The 15,479-nt window shown below is 33.8% G+C and overlaps 2 protein-coding genes across 3 annotated transcripts; both read left to right on the top strand.

Moving 5' to 3' along the window:
- Window positions 1-1,007: 1,007 nt before the first annotated feature.
- LOC130948523 (casein kinase 1-like protein 10) lies at window positions 1,008-6,238 on the top strand. The gene is made up of 14 exons (XM_057877279.1): window positions 1,008-1,896; window positions 2,046-2,086; window positions 2,845-2,914; window positions 3,039-3,187; window positions 3,276-3,371; window positions 3,862-3,932; window positions 4,030-4,091; window positions 4,205-4,268; window positions 4,348-4,432; window positions 4,635-4,761; window positions 4,852-4,925; window positions 5,053-5,113; window positions 5,247-5,362; window positions 5,480-6,238. Exons 1-14 carry the CDS (start codon window positions 1,821-1,823, stop codon window positions 5,756-5,758), a joined length of 1,371 nt encoding a protein of 456 aa, XP_057733262.1. The 5' UTR covers window positions 1,008-1,820; the 3' UTR covers window positions 5,759-6,238.
- Window positions 6,239-6,747: 509 nt separating this feature from the next.
- Window positions 6,748-14,348, top strand: LOC130948841 (serine/threonine protein phosphatase 2A regulatory subunit B''beta-like). 2 transcript variants are annotated; one of them, XM_057877716.1, is made up of 13 exons: window positions 6,748-7,545; window positions 9,330-9,572; window positions 9,689-9,794; window positions 9,917-10,016; window positions 10,281-10,386; window positions 10,499-10,589; window positions 10,676-10,817; window positions 11,702-11,849; window positions 12,132-12,241; window positions 12,873-13,029; window positions 13,106-13,234; window positions 13,328-13,478; window positions 14,053-14,348. In XM_057877716.1, exons 1-12 carry the CDS (start codon window positions 7,396-7,398, stop codon window positions 13,466-13,468), a joined length of 1,623 nt encoding a protein of 540 aa, XP_057733699.1. In that variant the 5' UTR covers window positions 6,748-7,395; the 3' UTR covers window positions 13,469-13,478; window positions 14,053-14,348. The 2 variants fall into 2 exon arrangements, with proteins under 2 accessions (XP_057733699.1, XP_057733700.1); XM_057877717.1 differs by having other exon boundaries at window positions 6,752-7,545; window positions 13,109-13,234.
- The last annotated feature ends 1,131 nt before the right edge of the window (window positions 14,349-15,479 follow it).

A 15,479-nucleotide genomic window follows, 5' to 3' on the forward strand; every position in this document is an offset into this window, starting at 1 on the left:
AACGATTTTCACTTCATTATATATGTAAAATACTAAAACACTACAACTCGTAGCAGGTTTTTATAGAAAATAAAATGTACTCACATGTAAAAAAATCTCAATTATTGTAATTGTCTAATTTTAAAAAGTAGTTAATTTAATAATATAATTTGAGTTTAATTTTGATGCACTAATAATATAAAGCGTTTTATACAGTTGTGTAATCACAATAATTTTTTAGATGGTTATTCACGCGGTTAATATAAAAAATAGTTATTTTTTTAATATAACATTATGTGATTGAATACACGAATAAAATGGTTTTACAGCGATAGTATATCCAACTTAAATTCTAAAATATCCACAAAGTAATATAATTATTTTAAGTTCTTAGAAAATTACATTTGATTTAATATAAAATAAGAGTTTGAAATACCTAAAGCAAATTTATCATAATTTTATAAAGAGAAAAAAAATATTATTTTGTGAAATGTTATATTTTAAAATATAAACAAAAATATTTTGAAATAAAACCAAATAAACTATTGGCAATACAAGCCAAAACGAAAATTCATACCTGATTTGAATTCAACACTATTGGTTAAGGAAAAGGATATTTCTCACACTAACCAATTATATGAAAAGCTTATTACCATTACTATTGCCTCCATGGCTCCCTATGGGAATCTAGTAATTTCTTTTACCTATTATTATACTTATATAAATCAAATATTTATAGGCTAAGATAGACATGTTTTATATTTTAGTAGGATGAATGACATAAATTATAATTACGTATTCTTCTGGTGAGTTAAATCCTAAATTACACATTCTAAAAGCACCACAAAGGATTACGAATAAAGTTTTCTTTAATTTAAGCATCGAATAAGTAATAACATAAAGAATTAGACGTAATTAGCATTATCCTGTTTTGAAAAAAAATATTTACATAAAAAAGAAAAAAGAAAAAGGAAAAAATGAGAAACGAGAGCATATCATATCACTTCAGGACACAGGTTTTGGACAGTCATCCAAATTTCTTCCTGTTTTGCACCTCTCACATTCACACCACAGACAGACCACACCATTTCCTCTCTCTCCTCCAACCCACGCTCTTTTTTCTCTTCTTTTTCTTTTCCTTTCCTTTTTTTCCCGGAATCTCGAAAATTTTCCGAGAAAATTCACCTCCGCCTCATCAGGTGGGACAGATCCGAAAACCGGATGCATAATCCAACAATAACTCATCTCTCGCCGAGATCATCGTAGTCATTAGATTTCTTTTCCTCCTTCTTCTTCTTCCTATACAGTTTCCCCATTTTTGCACAGTACTTCACTCTTGTTCAGCAAAAAAAATTTAGTTAATCCGCTAAAGGATACTCCGATTTTCCTCACATCCTTTTCGATTTCTGGCTACTTTATCTGAATAAGAAATAAAAAAAGGGGTTTTTCTTTGAGTGAGCCCATAATCGCAATTGTAGCTTTCGATTCTACTAAGCTGCCTTGAGATTTCTAGTTCTTGATCTTATTTTTAATTGATCAATTTTTTCTTAATTTGTTTATTTTTTCCGTGTCTTTGTTGTTGATGATGATTTTTGAGGTATTGAGGATTAGCAAGGCCTGAATTTTTGAGTTGTTCGATACAGTTTTTGGATCGCTGTGTTAATCTTAATAGAATCTCTTTGGATCTGAGGGTTTTCGGGAAATAAAGGTGGATCGTTGATGAGACTCTCGGAGTAGGGCAAAATTTTTTATTTTTTATTTTTAAATCGGTTAATGTGTGTGGTCAAGTAGTTTTGTAATTAAGGAAGGTTGAACATATTGAGTTTGTGATCTTTGTGATCATGGATCACGTTATCGGTGGAAAATTCAAGCTTGGGAGAAAGATTGGAAGTGGGTCATTTGGAGAGCTCTACTTGGGTATGCTTTTTTATTTTTATTTTTTATCATTTATAAAGTCCTTTTTTTTTTCTTTTACCCTAGTAGAATTAGTTACAATGTTTGCTTCAGATGATTTGGACTTGACACTGCTTTTGGTTTCCTGGTGCTCTTCTTTTGTTTACTTCCAGGTGTTAATGTGCAAAGTGGAGAGGAAGTTGCTGTCAAGCTGGTGGGTGCAATTATTAGCTTCTATTGGATCTTTTTTATGTTAAATGTTTGGTATCCTATTATGTATTTATGTTTTTCTGTCATATTACATCGGTTGATTTTGTTGTTGTGATTGGTATATTGTTAGTTTAGACTCATTACGCATGTTTATAGGTTTATAGCTATTATTTTATATACTGGTTGGGCTGGTAGGATATCTACTTAAACTCGGACATGCTTCTAGTACTCTTATATTAGGGAGAAGTTACTCTTTAGAAGTAACGGATTTTTAAGATAACTGTGGAGTTGAAAATTTTGGTGATGAAAAATTGAAAGATATCGGGTGGATTCCAATCCAAATGTGTATTTTCTTATGTGATCATTAGACTGCATGTTTATAGCTTCTCACTGGAGTATAAGGTAGACTTTTCCCTTGTATAGTCTTGGGTTTGATTGCATGTGTCATTATTTGAAATATCTGTTTCAGACTTTAATATTAATGTACATTTGTTCCATTCTCCCCTCTTCCCTCAATTTTAGGTTAACCTTGTAAATATATTGGGTTGCTCTAAATACATTATGCATGTTTTGGCTTTGTATTTCTTTTTTAACTTTTATCTTTGCTAGTTGATTATTTTCTGTGGAGCATTACATAAGAAACATATTTGGTTCTGTATTCAATCAACCTCAGTTATTTATTTATTAGGAAATTTGTTGCTGAGTTGTTTCAAAGTTCTGGTATTGTCACTAATTTTTCTTCTATCTTCATTGGTTTGTCAGGAATCTGTGAAGACCAAACATCCACAACTTCATTATGAGTCAAAATTGTATATGCTTCTTCAAGGCGGAAGTAAGTTTTCAATTTTTCTTTTCCTAATTTTTACTTTTTCAATTTTGATTTGCTGTAGGCAAGGCATGAAGTAAGTTAATAGTCTATGGGCCTGTCTGATTAGTGTGTTCATTCTATTCTGTAGCTGGTATACCCCATTTAAAATGGTTTGGAGTTGAGGGTGACTACAATGTCATGGTGATTGACCTTCTTGGACCAAGTCTGGAAGACTTATTTAACTATTGCAACAGGAAATTTTCGCTGAAAACAGTTCTGATGCTTGCAGATCAACTCGTAAGTATGACCATAATTTGAAGGGAATTAGACTTCTAATGGATAGCTACTGTATTTTAACACTTTCCCCTTCAATTTGGTTTACTAGCTAAACAGAGTTGAGTACATGCACTCCCGGGGTTTTCTGCACCGTGATATAAAACCCGACAACTTTTTAATGGGTTTGGGCCGCAAGGCAAATCAGGTAACTGGGGTATCCTGCTATTTGAACTTTAACCTTACCTGGTTGAGTGTTTATGCATGCCGTACATCTCACTTGTAGTTTGAACTATTGTCATTAATAATTTACAAAGACTACCAGAATCTTGCTTTATCTCACATTTCTGAAGACATTGCCAATGCACGAATAATCCTTGAAATAATCTGTCAATTCTCACCCCAATCAGGTCCCCTGTGAGACACTTAATGGAAAAAAAAGTATGCTCGCAAGAGAAGCCAAAAACCGTCAGTTCTCTTTGCACATGCAACACTGGTCACCTATTTGGCATCTGAAGTATTGAATACTGCATGAGTCCATCTTTTGTACGGATTGTTTCTTAAATGTCATTGTCAGATGTAGAAGATATGCATGCTAAGCTGGTTTTACTTTATGTTGCACTTAGTCAGACACTGATGTTTAATGTCAATAACTGATACAAAGGCATTTCTGAATTTTTTTCTTTAATGCAATACAGGTTTACATAATTGATTATGGTCTTGCAAAAAAGTATCGTGATCTTCAAACCCATAAGCATATACCATACAGGTACTGAAATTGAGATTTTGTTTTGCCACATGCTGCATTATGTTAACTTCGTTTCTTGTGCTTGAGTATATCGCCCATACCACCTTTTCTTTTCCAGGGAAAACAAAAACCTTACTGGAACTGCACGCTATGCAAGTGTTAATACTCATCTTGGAGTTGGTGAGTGAAATTATGTTTGGCTATTAATTAGTAAGGTTTCTACGAATTGTATGATTCAAAATGTATGTTAAGTAATTAATTTTAAACGTATATTTCTCTGATAATTCGTGCAGAACAAAGCAGAAGAGATGATCTAGAATCTCTTGGTTATGTGCTCATGTACTTCTTGAGAGGAAGGTTGATAGCAACCCTGGGATTCTTACTTCCATTACTGACTTTCTCATTGTATCTAATTAGTTTAGCAATTATTTTCCAGTCTCCCTTGGCAAGGCTTGAAAGCTGGGACTAAAAAGCAGAAGTATGACAAGATAAGTGAAAAGAAGATGCTTACTCCAATAGAGGTACTGTTATTGCAAGCGACTTTTCTGAAAACCTCTGAATATTATGATTACTGGTTTTCTGCTAATTTTATTTGTTCACCCAACAATGGTGTGTCACATCATATTTTCTTTTCTTAAATAAGTTCAACAATCGAGTAATAAGTTAATTATTCTTTCAATTTTAGCTGTTGCAAATAACTTGTTTTATGGGTTTATGAGGCAGGTCTTGTGCAAATCACACCCACTGGAATTCACATCCTACTTTCACTACTGCCGGTCATTGCGTTTTGAAGATAAGCCTGATTATTCATATCTCAAGAGACTCTTCCGTGACCTATTCATACGAGAAGGTTGGCTAGTATACATGAGTTTCACTGCTTCTCAGCGAAAAATTCCTTTTGAGTCTTTGAAAGTAAATTTGAAATGTTGCTTTTTTACAGGTTATCAATTTGACTATGTATTTGACTGGACTATATTGAAGTATCCACAAATTGGATCCAGTTCTAGAGCTCGAGTGAGTACTTCTTTCGGTAGTTATGATTTTCGTCTATGATGTAACAAGAAATGTTCCATTGCATTTTCAGTTGAAGTTAAGAATCCTCTTAATTACGATTAATTATATTAGCTGAAATTTTCTACAGCTAACCGGGAAGCCAGTCGGAAACCCAGGACTGTCAGGAGATAGATTAGATCGACCTTCAGGTATCCTTCTTTTACAGCAAGATTATTGTCACCATGAATAAATGTGTTCAAATTGTTATGTTTGAAGTTTAATTATACTATATGTAGATGGAAAATCTTTCATCGGATAGTGATTATTGTATTTATAACTTAGGTGGGCCAGAGATTCGGGAAAGATTATCAGGTGCCGTTGAGGCATTTGCAAGAAGGAATGGCTCTGGACTAAATCTGCATAGGTCTTCAGATGATGTGCCATCTTCCAAAGATGTGGTTAGTACTTGTTTCAGTATCTTTTCTTTTGGATTTGTTGCTATAATCAAATTTGGTACTTATGAATCACGAGTCAACTACTCAAACTTGTATTAATCTTTTGTTCTTTCTTTGCAGCAAGCTGATTCGGAGAGAACTCGTAGCTCTTCTCGCAATGGCAGTGCCTCAAAAAGGCCTGTTGTTTTGAGCAGCCGGCCTAGTTCTTCTGGTGAGCCTAGCGAGAACCGTTCAAGTAGGCTGCTTGCAAGCAGCAGCCGTCTATCTACAACTCAGAGGATTCAACCAGGTCTGGAGTCCAAAACGTCATTCACCCGTGCATCCGGGACAAGGGGAGGCCGTGATGACACACTCAGGAGCTTTGAACTCCTGTCAATTGGTACGGGAAAAAGGAAATGAAGAACTGTGTGGTCAGAAGACTACTTGCGCCAAAGGGCATCAGTTCCATTCATGAAACTTCTGAGATATCGCACAATTGTTGATTACTATGTATATTTCCATCTTTATATTGGGTCCATTCAAAGGCTATAGAGCTAATTGGAATTACCTCATGAAGCTTTGGCAGACTTCTTCTATACCTCTTCAAATGTTCTTCCATGATTTATTTCCACATGGACCCATAAGAAGAGATACTATGTTACTCTAGGAATTTGTTTATATGCAAGAACTATATGGCTACTTGATAAATACATTCTCTATATTTTTGTGTTGAGGAAAAAAGAAAAACGACATGCAAAAAATGCTATGCAATTTTGCATAATTCCATGCCTGTGGTTGGAAGCCGAATGATTATATTGTTTCGAAATGTTCTTGAAGCATGACATCATTGAAATCAATTTTTGAATTAATACTATAAATGTTGGCGTTCAGGTTGTTACACATGGTATCCTGTGGCACTTTATGACCTGAGTTTTTTTTTATGTTGTAGATTTGTTTGAAATTTTTTAAAGTTTAATTTGGTTAATGTTGTAAGGAAAATGGAATAAATACACGTCACGTTGATAAATTGACAAATAAATTTGGTTGATTGATAAACTTTGATAACATTTATTTATAAAAATTTTCTATTTATACTAGTATTAAGTAAATTATGTTTAATTTTTTAAAAAAATAATTTCTTATTTTCTAACCTCCTAATCAAATTAAACGAATCTTAATTATATTGGTTTTGGATTTGCAGAAGCAAGACAAAAATACTGAAAACCAAAATAAACGTATCCAATTAAATTTAAACAGTATTGGTTTATATTTAAACCCAATATATGAAAACAAATTCCTTTTACGTCCTATAATTGCCGCTGTTTTACATCTTTTTCCCCCTTAAAAGAAATTCAAAACGATTCCTTTGAAAAATCCAATTCAATATTCAATTATCAATTTCTCAGTCTTCGCAATCGAAACACACTTTTTCTAACACTCGCAGTTTCAGTTGGTAACAGTGCGTCTACGGCACACAGTAAAGCACACTCTTAAATACAAAACTCAAAAAACTCTTCGATTCAATCACTGCGATTTCCACCACCACCATTAATCTCTCTATTTCTTTTCTCAAACCTCAAACCCAAACCCCCCAAACTAAAAAAAAAAAAAAGAAAAAGATAGGCTATTCCTTTTTCACAATTTCCTCTTTCCTCTATTTCGTTGTCCTCATCTTCACACTCGAATTTTCTCGCCCCTTCCGAAAAATTTTCCTCTCTGATTCTCAGCAACCCTCCTTTCTCTCTTTCCCTTTCTGAATTTCCTATTCTGTGCTGTTATTGGTTTCTTCGAGTGTTCAGACCAAGCGACGCTGAATAAAGTTTCCTTTTCGGTGTTCCTCTAATCTCGTAGCTCATGGTTGCTAGCCATGGTTGTTTTCGATGGGAAGTTGCAAACTTAGCAACTTGGTTTTGCTAACCCTGCTGTTAGAACAAGAGCTCGGGGGAGAAATTAGAGTGATTGCTGAAGAAAGTGAGGTTTAGGGTTTTTAGGTGTGTGATTGAAATTAGGGTTGTTGTGGTGTGCATGAGAAGTGGAATTGGGTTCGGGTTTATGATATGGATGTGAAGGAAACTGGGGAGTTGGTGTCTTTGGACCCAGAGATGTTGCAGCTTCAGGAGGTTTCTTCTTTTGCTCTGAAATCGAATCCTGGTGTTGCTGAGGAGCTATTCTCACAGTGGCTTTCGCTTCCTGATACTTGCCGCCTGGTACATGCTACATAGTTGATTTCAAATATTGAACAAATGATTTTTCTATGAATGAATGAATGATTTTGGAAATTCACTTGACTGATGATAATGGAAGTGGAGTAAAGAGAGCTAAGTAAAATTTCATACTTTAACAAGTTAAAATTGTTTTTATATTGTTTCATGAGGGTTTTAGGTAGCAAAATTTGAGCTTAATGTGGCCTGAAATGTTTAGTTTTGGAAGGGGAAAAAACAGAGAATTGTGAAGTAAGAAATAAAACTTCTACAAAAGCATTATATCCTATATAAGTAAGAAAAATCTGAAGATGAAAGAGAAAGAAAATTCCTTTATGTAATAGTTACATTTGAACCTCAATCTGTACAATATTTATCAATTCTACCTGATCATTTGAGTCCGGCTATGTGATTCTAACACCATTCATATTCATCTATCGTTCTGTATGTTCTCTTTGTGAATAACTTGCTACTCTTCATTTGAGCTTTCATGTGAAACTCTCAGTTTATAGGCACTTACCACAGTTGTCTGATATCAGTTGTTCTGTTGAAATTGAGTTGTTCACTTGTACTGCCTAGTTCCACCATTCTATTTGTCGTAGTTTCATAATAAATGATATTGTACATATCCGCGGTTTATGCTGTCTGATCCAACAATAGAGAAGCTCGTCGCCATTTTCACTGTTTTGAAAAATAGAGCTCTGGCTATTGTTCTGAGCTAGAGGGGTTGAAAGTGATGCACTTCTCTAAAGTAATAATTGAGGTGGTGCCTTTATGTAATATTTAATAATATAATATTATAGTATCTCAAATAGAAACTACTTAAACATCCATGAAGAGCACTTATAGGAGCCCTTGTAAGGAAAGTGGATTGGATGGATGATAGTCAAATATGTCGGGGTTAAGGGCGACCTAGAAAACGGAGTCAAGTAGGTCGGGGTTAAGGGCGACCTAGAAAACAAACAGAGATTAAACTATCAAAAAGAGAGTTAGGATTTAATAGTTTATATGTAAACTTGGCTTAGGTTAAAAACACTAAGGTGTTATTTAGTCCATATAAACGACCTGACATAGTGGGAGAAAGTTTAGTTGTTGATAGTTGATACAAGTAATTTCAAATTGATTCTTATCTTGTCTCTCTTATGGCTTGGCTGCGTTTTCGTTATGTTTACCTGCTTCCTTAGTCAGATATTATACTTTCAGTTTCTTATGCAATATGCATGTGGTGGACATGGTTTGATACTTCCGTGGCTGAATTTTGAGCTGTCATTTTATATAATGAAGGCTATATGAGAAGTTGAACCACTTGGTAGAAGAAAAAGGGCATTCTATTCAAGATGCATTAATTACCTTTTTGCTATGAGTTTCTGTTGGCCTCCATGCTCTTTGTTTTCTTTTCTTGTTAATAAAATTTATTCTTTTGTTATGTTTTAAATGGAACAAGCTGTCTCTTGAATTTTATAAATTTTGAAGCAAGGCTGTGGATTTTCAAACATGTAGTTTCTCTGTACTATTTCTTCTCTTGTTAAAAATATCTTTTCTTTCGTTAAAAAAAATTTAGATGCATTAAATAGTTGTCTTCGACCTTATTCTTCATAACAGAACAAGCTCTCTGTTGAATTGTATAAATTTAAGCTAGGTTGTGGAGTACTTCTGTACTAGGACTATAGAGGATTAGAGGATTACTTCTTTTTGCTTTAGTTTAGCTTTTTTCTGTGCCATGTTAACTTTTGCAAGATAGTCATGTTTATTTTATTCTGTCCTTTTTAATCAATAAATTGTGAACACAGGTCAAGTCATTGATAGATGATGCAAAGGCAGGAGCTTTGTCATGTGCACTTGAGAACTCACCAACCGCAAATGCTCTGGCAGGCAATTCAGTACCTTCGTTGTTTCCAGCTGGTACGACACCGCCGCTTTCACCACGAAGTTCAGCTGGTTCCCCACGTACTATGAAACAGAGAAATAGTCCTTCTTCATTAAGTTCTCCACTCAAAGTAGTCAGCGAGCCAGTACGGGAGATCATTCCACAGGTATTTCTTATTGTCTAAACGAATTCTTTATTTCTTTTTCTCTAAACTTTCCATCTTTGGAGTTATATATATCCCTTATTATACAATTATTAGCATTGTGTTGATTGTGCTTGCAGTTCTACTTCAAAAATGGTCGTCCTCCTCCGGATGACATGAAAGAGCATTTCCTATTTCAAATTGACAATCGATTTGTTGGTCATGTGGATGGTCTGCAGTTACATGGTAAGATATGCTATTAGTTCTTTATGCTGAATTGAGAGATTCTTCCATTTACATGGAAAATAAAAAGGAAATGAAAAAAATAGGTCTTCAACTTTTGTTATTAATCTGTCTTCAATTTGCAGAATTTAAGTCTATTACGAAAGAGATTTGCAAACTTCCGTCATTCTTCTCTGCTGCTCTCTTCAGAAAGATTGATGTCAATTATGCTGGAGCAGTAACAAGGTACCAAACTTCTTGTTGGATCATTCCATTTATGATCTATGGGATTACGCTATCAGATGAATCATTCTGAATTTTTCCCCTGAAATGTGTACACATTTATACATTTATTTCTTAATGGATGACAAGAAAAATAGAGCTATTACTCATTTGCAGACAGTTTTAGCTGTTGATGAAAGTTTACATTCTATATCAATTGCCCATTTTTTCTATCCTTTGGTGTTCTTGCCTGATGAATTTGTACTGCTTTTTTAACATGTATTCAAGGGAACAATTTATTGACTATTGGGTTCGAGGCAATATGTTGGCTATGGATTTAGCTACACAAATATATACCATACTGAAGCAACCTTACCGGACATACCTAGTGCAGGTTTTCTTTGCTTTTATCATACCCTTGCTCCTATGTTTTTTGGTTGCTTGTTATTGTTGACACGAGTTAAATGTTATGCATTAGCGTAGTCTTGATATTTACTTTTTCGTAGGATGATTTCAAACCTGTCTTGAGGGAGTTATTGTCCACTCATCCTGGGTTGGAGTTTTTGCAAAGCACACCCGAATTTCAGGAAAGATATGGTACAATGTTATTTTAGATATTTCTTATTTTATATTACCCAAATCTCGGGCTGTTTCTCACTCCGACATGTGTTGTGCTTAAACAGCTGAGACTGTGATACATAGAATATTTTACTACATGAATAGATCGGGCAATGGCCGACTTACACTACGGGAGTTGAAACGTGGGAACCTCATTGATGCCATGCTGCATGTTGATGAGGAAGAGGATATAAACAAAGTTCTGAGGTAAAAGCCATTATAGCTGAAATGATAATATCTGAAAATTTTTTCATTTAGAATTATATCCTTGTATTCCTTGAAAATTCTGTCTATTGTTGGGTAGCATTGATTCCTATTTAATGTTCCCTTTCCAAGCGGTGGTGATGTAACTCTGCCATTCTTGTATTGTTTTATATGCCCTTGTACTGTGGAAATAAAAGAAAATCTCCATTTCATTTTTGAACGATATTTTGTTCGAGAGAAAGGATCAATTAAAATGTGGAGTATGATAATTCCTCTAAAACAGAAAAAGATAAAGTCAAGCGAATTGATATAACTATAAATGTAGTCTAGCTGCCTGATTTCTGCATATCCAATAGAGCAACTTCCTGGAAGCAGCTCTGAGTCTTCTCAAAAATTAAATAACTGAAGTTTGGAACTGAGGCTACAGGTTGAACAAATAATACAAGTCATCATCATCCCAGTTTAGCTTTTAATCTTCCAGAATGTACTGCCTAAGTTGTGGCCATTAACTTTGGGTTTCAACATTTATTTGCAAACTCATTAACAAGCAAAGCAGCCAAGTGACTGAGAAAACAGCTCTATCCCATAGACCATACCAATTCTGGGTGCTAAGAAACACCCTTAACAATCCAAATAACTTACTTTTGATCCATAACTGTTGTGCTTTGGTATATGTAACTTTGAGGCATTTGAACCTGAATTACAGTGTGAATTAATTTCATTTGATTTTAGTTATTTTTATGTGGAGGACAACACCAACAGAGCCATATCCCACTAGATGGGATCAGCTATATGGATCAGACAATGAAACAATGTTGTTTTGCTCTGTCATGGAATTAAATGTTTCGTTGTTTATTTATATGCTTCATTCTGTTATGAAATTTCAGGTACTTCTCATATGAGCATTTTTATGTCATTTACTGCAAATTTTGGGAGCTCGACACAGATCATGACTTTTTCATTGATAGAGAGAACCTTATTAAATATGGGAACCATTCTCTTACATATCGGATTGTTGATAGAATATTTTCTCAGGTTTGTTTGGTATTTTACATTGGTGTCAAGGTGCCAAGTTCAGTTTTACTGTTTACAGTACTTTAGAACAAGAAATTTTTTTTGTTTTGAAATTCTTTTAAGTCGTGTGAAGTTAGAAGTTCATTCAAATTTTGGATGGGTTGGTTTGATATTATTCTCAATTTAAAGGTATTATAAACATGCATTTTTTATTTGCTCAATTATTGAATTGTAATCCTTTTTCTTTTATGGGTCCAAACATGAAAATGCATCTTAACTTTTTCTTTTCTCACGCTTAAACAGGTTCCACGGAAATTTACCAGCAAAGTTGAAGGGAAGATGAACTATGAAGATTTTGTCTATTTCATACTTGCAGAGGAAGATAAGTCGTCTGAACCTAGTCTAGAATACTGGTATAATTCTTATCCTTATCAAATTCTCGGTATCTTTTTGGTCGTAGTAAAACATATTCTTTCTTGTATTTTATATATGATAACTAGTAGTCTTGGATGATTAATGAAAGCAATTTATTTTCTTTTACCATTTGGTTTGTCTTAAAAGTTATCTAAGGGTAATTTATGGAAGAACTAGATGCTGGTCTCCTTGGGTCTGAAGTTGCCCATTTGCTGTTGCATGTGAACATTTTTGATACTGTCATAAGCTCAACGTTCTATAGATACCCATTTGCTGTTGTGTGTGAACATTTTTGATAGAGTCATAAGCTCAACATACTGTTTTTCCAAATATAGGTACTATTGGTTCTTTGTTAAATTGCATCACGACTGAGAATGCTCTTTCTAATTGCAGTTGTTCAATGTCAATGTTACTAACTTACAGTTCTTGAAATGTACCGACATGTGCAATTTTGTAGCATTGTTTACCACTCAAAATTGAACTTGAATATTGACTGGCTTAGTTGCATTAAGATAATCTCATTATCAAAATTTCACTAGTTGGGATTGTTTTATTTGTCTTCTTTCCTCCTCACCATTAAATACAAAATTTTAATGTGTTTATGCTTGTTTTATCTTTTTATCCTTGTAGGTTCAGATGCATTGATTTGGATGGGAATGGAGTGCTGACACCAAACGAAATGCTGTTCTTTTATGAGGAGCAGTTGCATCGGATGGAGTGCATGGCCCAAGAGCCAGTGCTTTTTGAAGATATATTATGTCAGATTGTTGATATGATTGGACCAGAGGTCTCTCCTTTTTTGTCTCTTAAATTATAGTTGTTTCTGTTTCTAAGGGCAAGTGGTAATCTTCCTATGTTTTTAGCAGAATGAGGGATTTATTACATTGCGAGATGTTAAAGGCAGCAAACTTTCTGGCAACGTTTTCAATATTCTTTTCAATCTGAACAAATTCATTGCTTTTGAGACCCGTGATCCGTTTCTTATACGTCAGGTAGACACAAGTTTTAGATCCTATTTTGCTCTCAATAAACAGTTTTTGTAAAGTTTTAGGAATATTCTAATTCCATGTATGTTCTAACTTCAGGAGCGTGAGGATCCAAGTATGACAGAGTGGGATCGTTTTGCGCATAGAGAATATATTAGGCTTTCTATGGAAGAAGACGGCGAAGATATGTCGAATGCCAGTGGGGATGTGTGGGAAGAATCTCTAGAGGCTCCATTCTGAGATTAATTAGGTATGTTGAATATTGCTATGCATTAATTCAGTTAACTTAGCGATGATATTGTCTTAGGTAGATTTGTTATGTGATTTGGACAATAATGAACACAAGATTTTTGGATTGCTTAGATACACTTGATTTTTCCTCGTTTCTCCATGTCTTGTTCTATGTTTTGTTATAAAATTTCTGCTTACATTTTAGTAACTTGAATTCATCTTTTATACTCTGGAATTCATGGCTTGGGAGCATAAAATTTGGGTGTAAATTTTGATTGAGTTTATCAATGATAATTTTCACGCTACTTTTTAAAAACTTCCCAGCCAGTTTAAGGATATGGTTTGGGTAAACCTGGGGTATAAATTTTTGTGGTTGAGTTGTATGTATATTTTTGCACATGAAATTTATCCTTATAAATTTTTATCCTCCAATCACATTTAGGGGGTAATGAAACATATCATAAATATTATTTACTACTACTGGAGAATTAGTAGAGTTTATGGGCTATATTTTAGGGTGTTGGAAATTAGGAATAAACTTGACAATCGTTTGCAATTGGTTTTAGAACTAATTGGGATAGCTTGACTTACAGGTGAATCAAGGGCAAGGTATATGGATTGTTGTACTTCTAAGTATTTGGCAACTCTTAACACCCTCACAGTATGCAAGCAACAAAGATTTGAAGAGGCCTTATTAGTGGTACATGTCCCTCAATTAGAGGTTACCTCAAGTCTGTTTTGTAAGAAACTTAGAGTAGCATGTGCACATTTATTCTTGTTCATATACATATTTCTTAGAATTATCCGTATCATTAAATTTCTGTAAAGAAACAAAAATATGGAGACCCTCGGTCTCTATTTTTTTTTTAAATCCCTTCGTCTTAGGATTTTCCATTGTTTAAATGTCTATTTTGTTCTTCAATTTTGTTACTTACATTGCTTCAAACTTACGACTCTTATTTTTTCTTCTTTTTTCTGATTTACATAGTGGGGAGAAAAATGTCATAGCGTCCGTTGCTTAAAGAATTATGTTTCTCATTTCCCCCCTTTTTTTATTATTTTAAATATATCTATTCAAAAAAAGCCACTATTTTAAGAATTATTAATTACAATATAACATTCTCTGGTGAGAATCTATCACTGAAATTAATAATAATATCATAGAACACCAAAAGTATACTCAAATTTTAACATAAAAGGTTAAATTGCTTCTGCCTATAGCCTCCAAACTGTAGAAGCACTGCAAAAGGTCACTGTCTGTAACAGTGTAAATTATGCCAAGTCATTTGTTTAAGTTTTAACTGCAATCATAAAAATGATTACTGCCTATAAGAGCATATTGTATAGAAAAATTCACACGTTCCATTTGCTTTAATGAAACAGTACTGGTATAGCAAGTATGGTTCGGTTGGATGTAACAGGTTTGTCCTTGGAATTTGTCCAAAAGGATAGAAAGGGAAGTTGTCAAGACAGCCACGTTGAGCTTGGATGAATGCATGGAGAAGTCACTAAAGTCGAGTTTCGCAAAGTAGGCCACATACGGCGTGAAACAGTTGGACTAGGACTAAATACTAATCATGAATGGGCCTTGCGAAATTTGAACAAAACCACCGATAGGTGCAATAAAGTCCCATTAGGTTGTGGCTGAGTTTATTTTGGTCACAATGAATGAATCCTCACTTAGTCACTTTATGTATTCAATTTGGCATTTCTAATGGAATTAATAATTTATATTATAAACAAATAACAATAGTAAATAAAGTAGATATTAATTCAAAAATAATAGTGAAAATTATATAAAGCCAAACAAAAATAATAAAGTTTTATAAAAAACATGTATTAATAAAAATGATTAAAAAAATTATATGAATAATGAGTACTTAAAATTTCATTACAAAAATACAATAATATGCATTAGAGAACATTAAAAAGAACTCTAAGCAAAAACATCTATCGTATAACCAAGAAAAATAAATAAAAAATTGATAAAAAGATCAAAACACAAAAAATCAAGGTTCTG

This window comes from Arachis stenosperma, chromosome 9, assembly GCF_014773155.1.
Source record: "Arachis stenosperma cultivar V10309 chromosome 9, arast.V10309.gnm1.PFL2, whole genome shotgun sequence".
NCBI lineage: Eukaryota > Viridiplantae > Streptophyta > Magnoliopsida > Fabales > Fabaceae > Arachis > Arachis stenosperma.

What these genes read in the sequence shown, in the direction of transcription:
- LOC130948523 (XM_057877279.1), top strand. Translation starts at nt 1,821, where the DNA reads ATGGATCACGTTATCGGTGGAAAATTCAAGCTTGGGAGAAAGATTGGA. An exon ending in AGGAAGTTGCTGTCAAGCTG is followed by an intron (nt 2,087 to 2,844) that starts GTGGGTGCAATT and finishes TTGGTTTGTCAG; the next exon opens with GAATCTGTGAAGACCAAACA. An exon ending in ATGTACTTCTTGAGAGGAAG is followed by an intron (nt 4,269 to 4,347) that starts GTTGATAGCAAC and finishes ATTATTTTCCAG; the next exon opens with TCTCCCTTGGCAAGGCTTGA.
- LOC130948841 (XM_057877716.1), top strand. Translation starts at nt 7,396, where the DNA reads ATGGATGTGAAGGAAACTGGGGAGTTGGTGTCTTTGGACCCAGAGATG. An exon ending in TTCCTGATACTTGCCGCCTG is followed by an intron (nt 7,546 to 9,329) that starts GTACATGCTACA and finishes TTGTGAACACAG; the next exon opens with GTCAAGTCATTGATAGATGA. An exon ending in ATCCGTTTCTTATACGTCAG is followed by an intron (nt 13,235 to 13,327) that starts GTAGACACAAGT and finishes TTCTAACTTCAG; the next exon opens with GAGCGTGAGGATCCAAGTAT.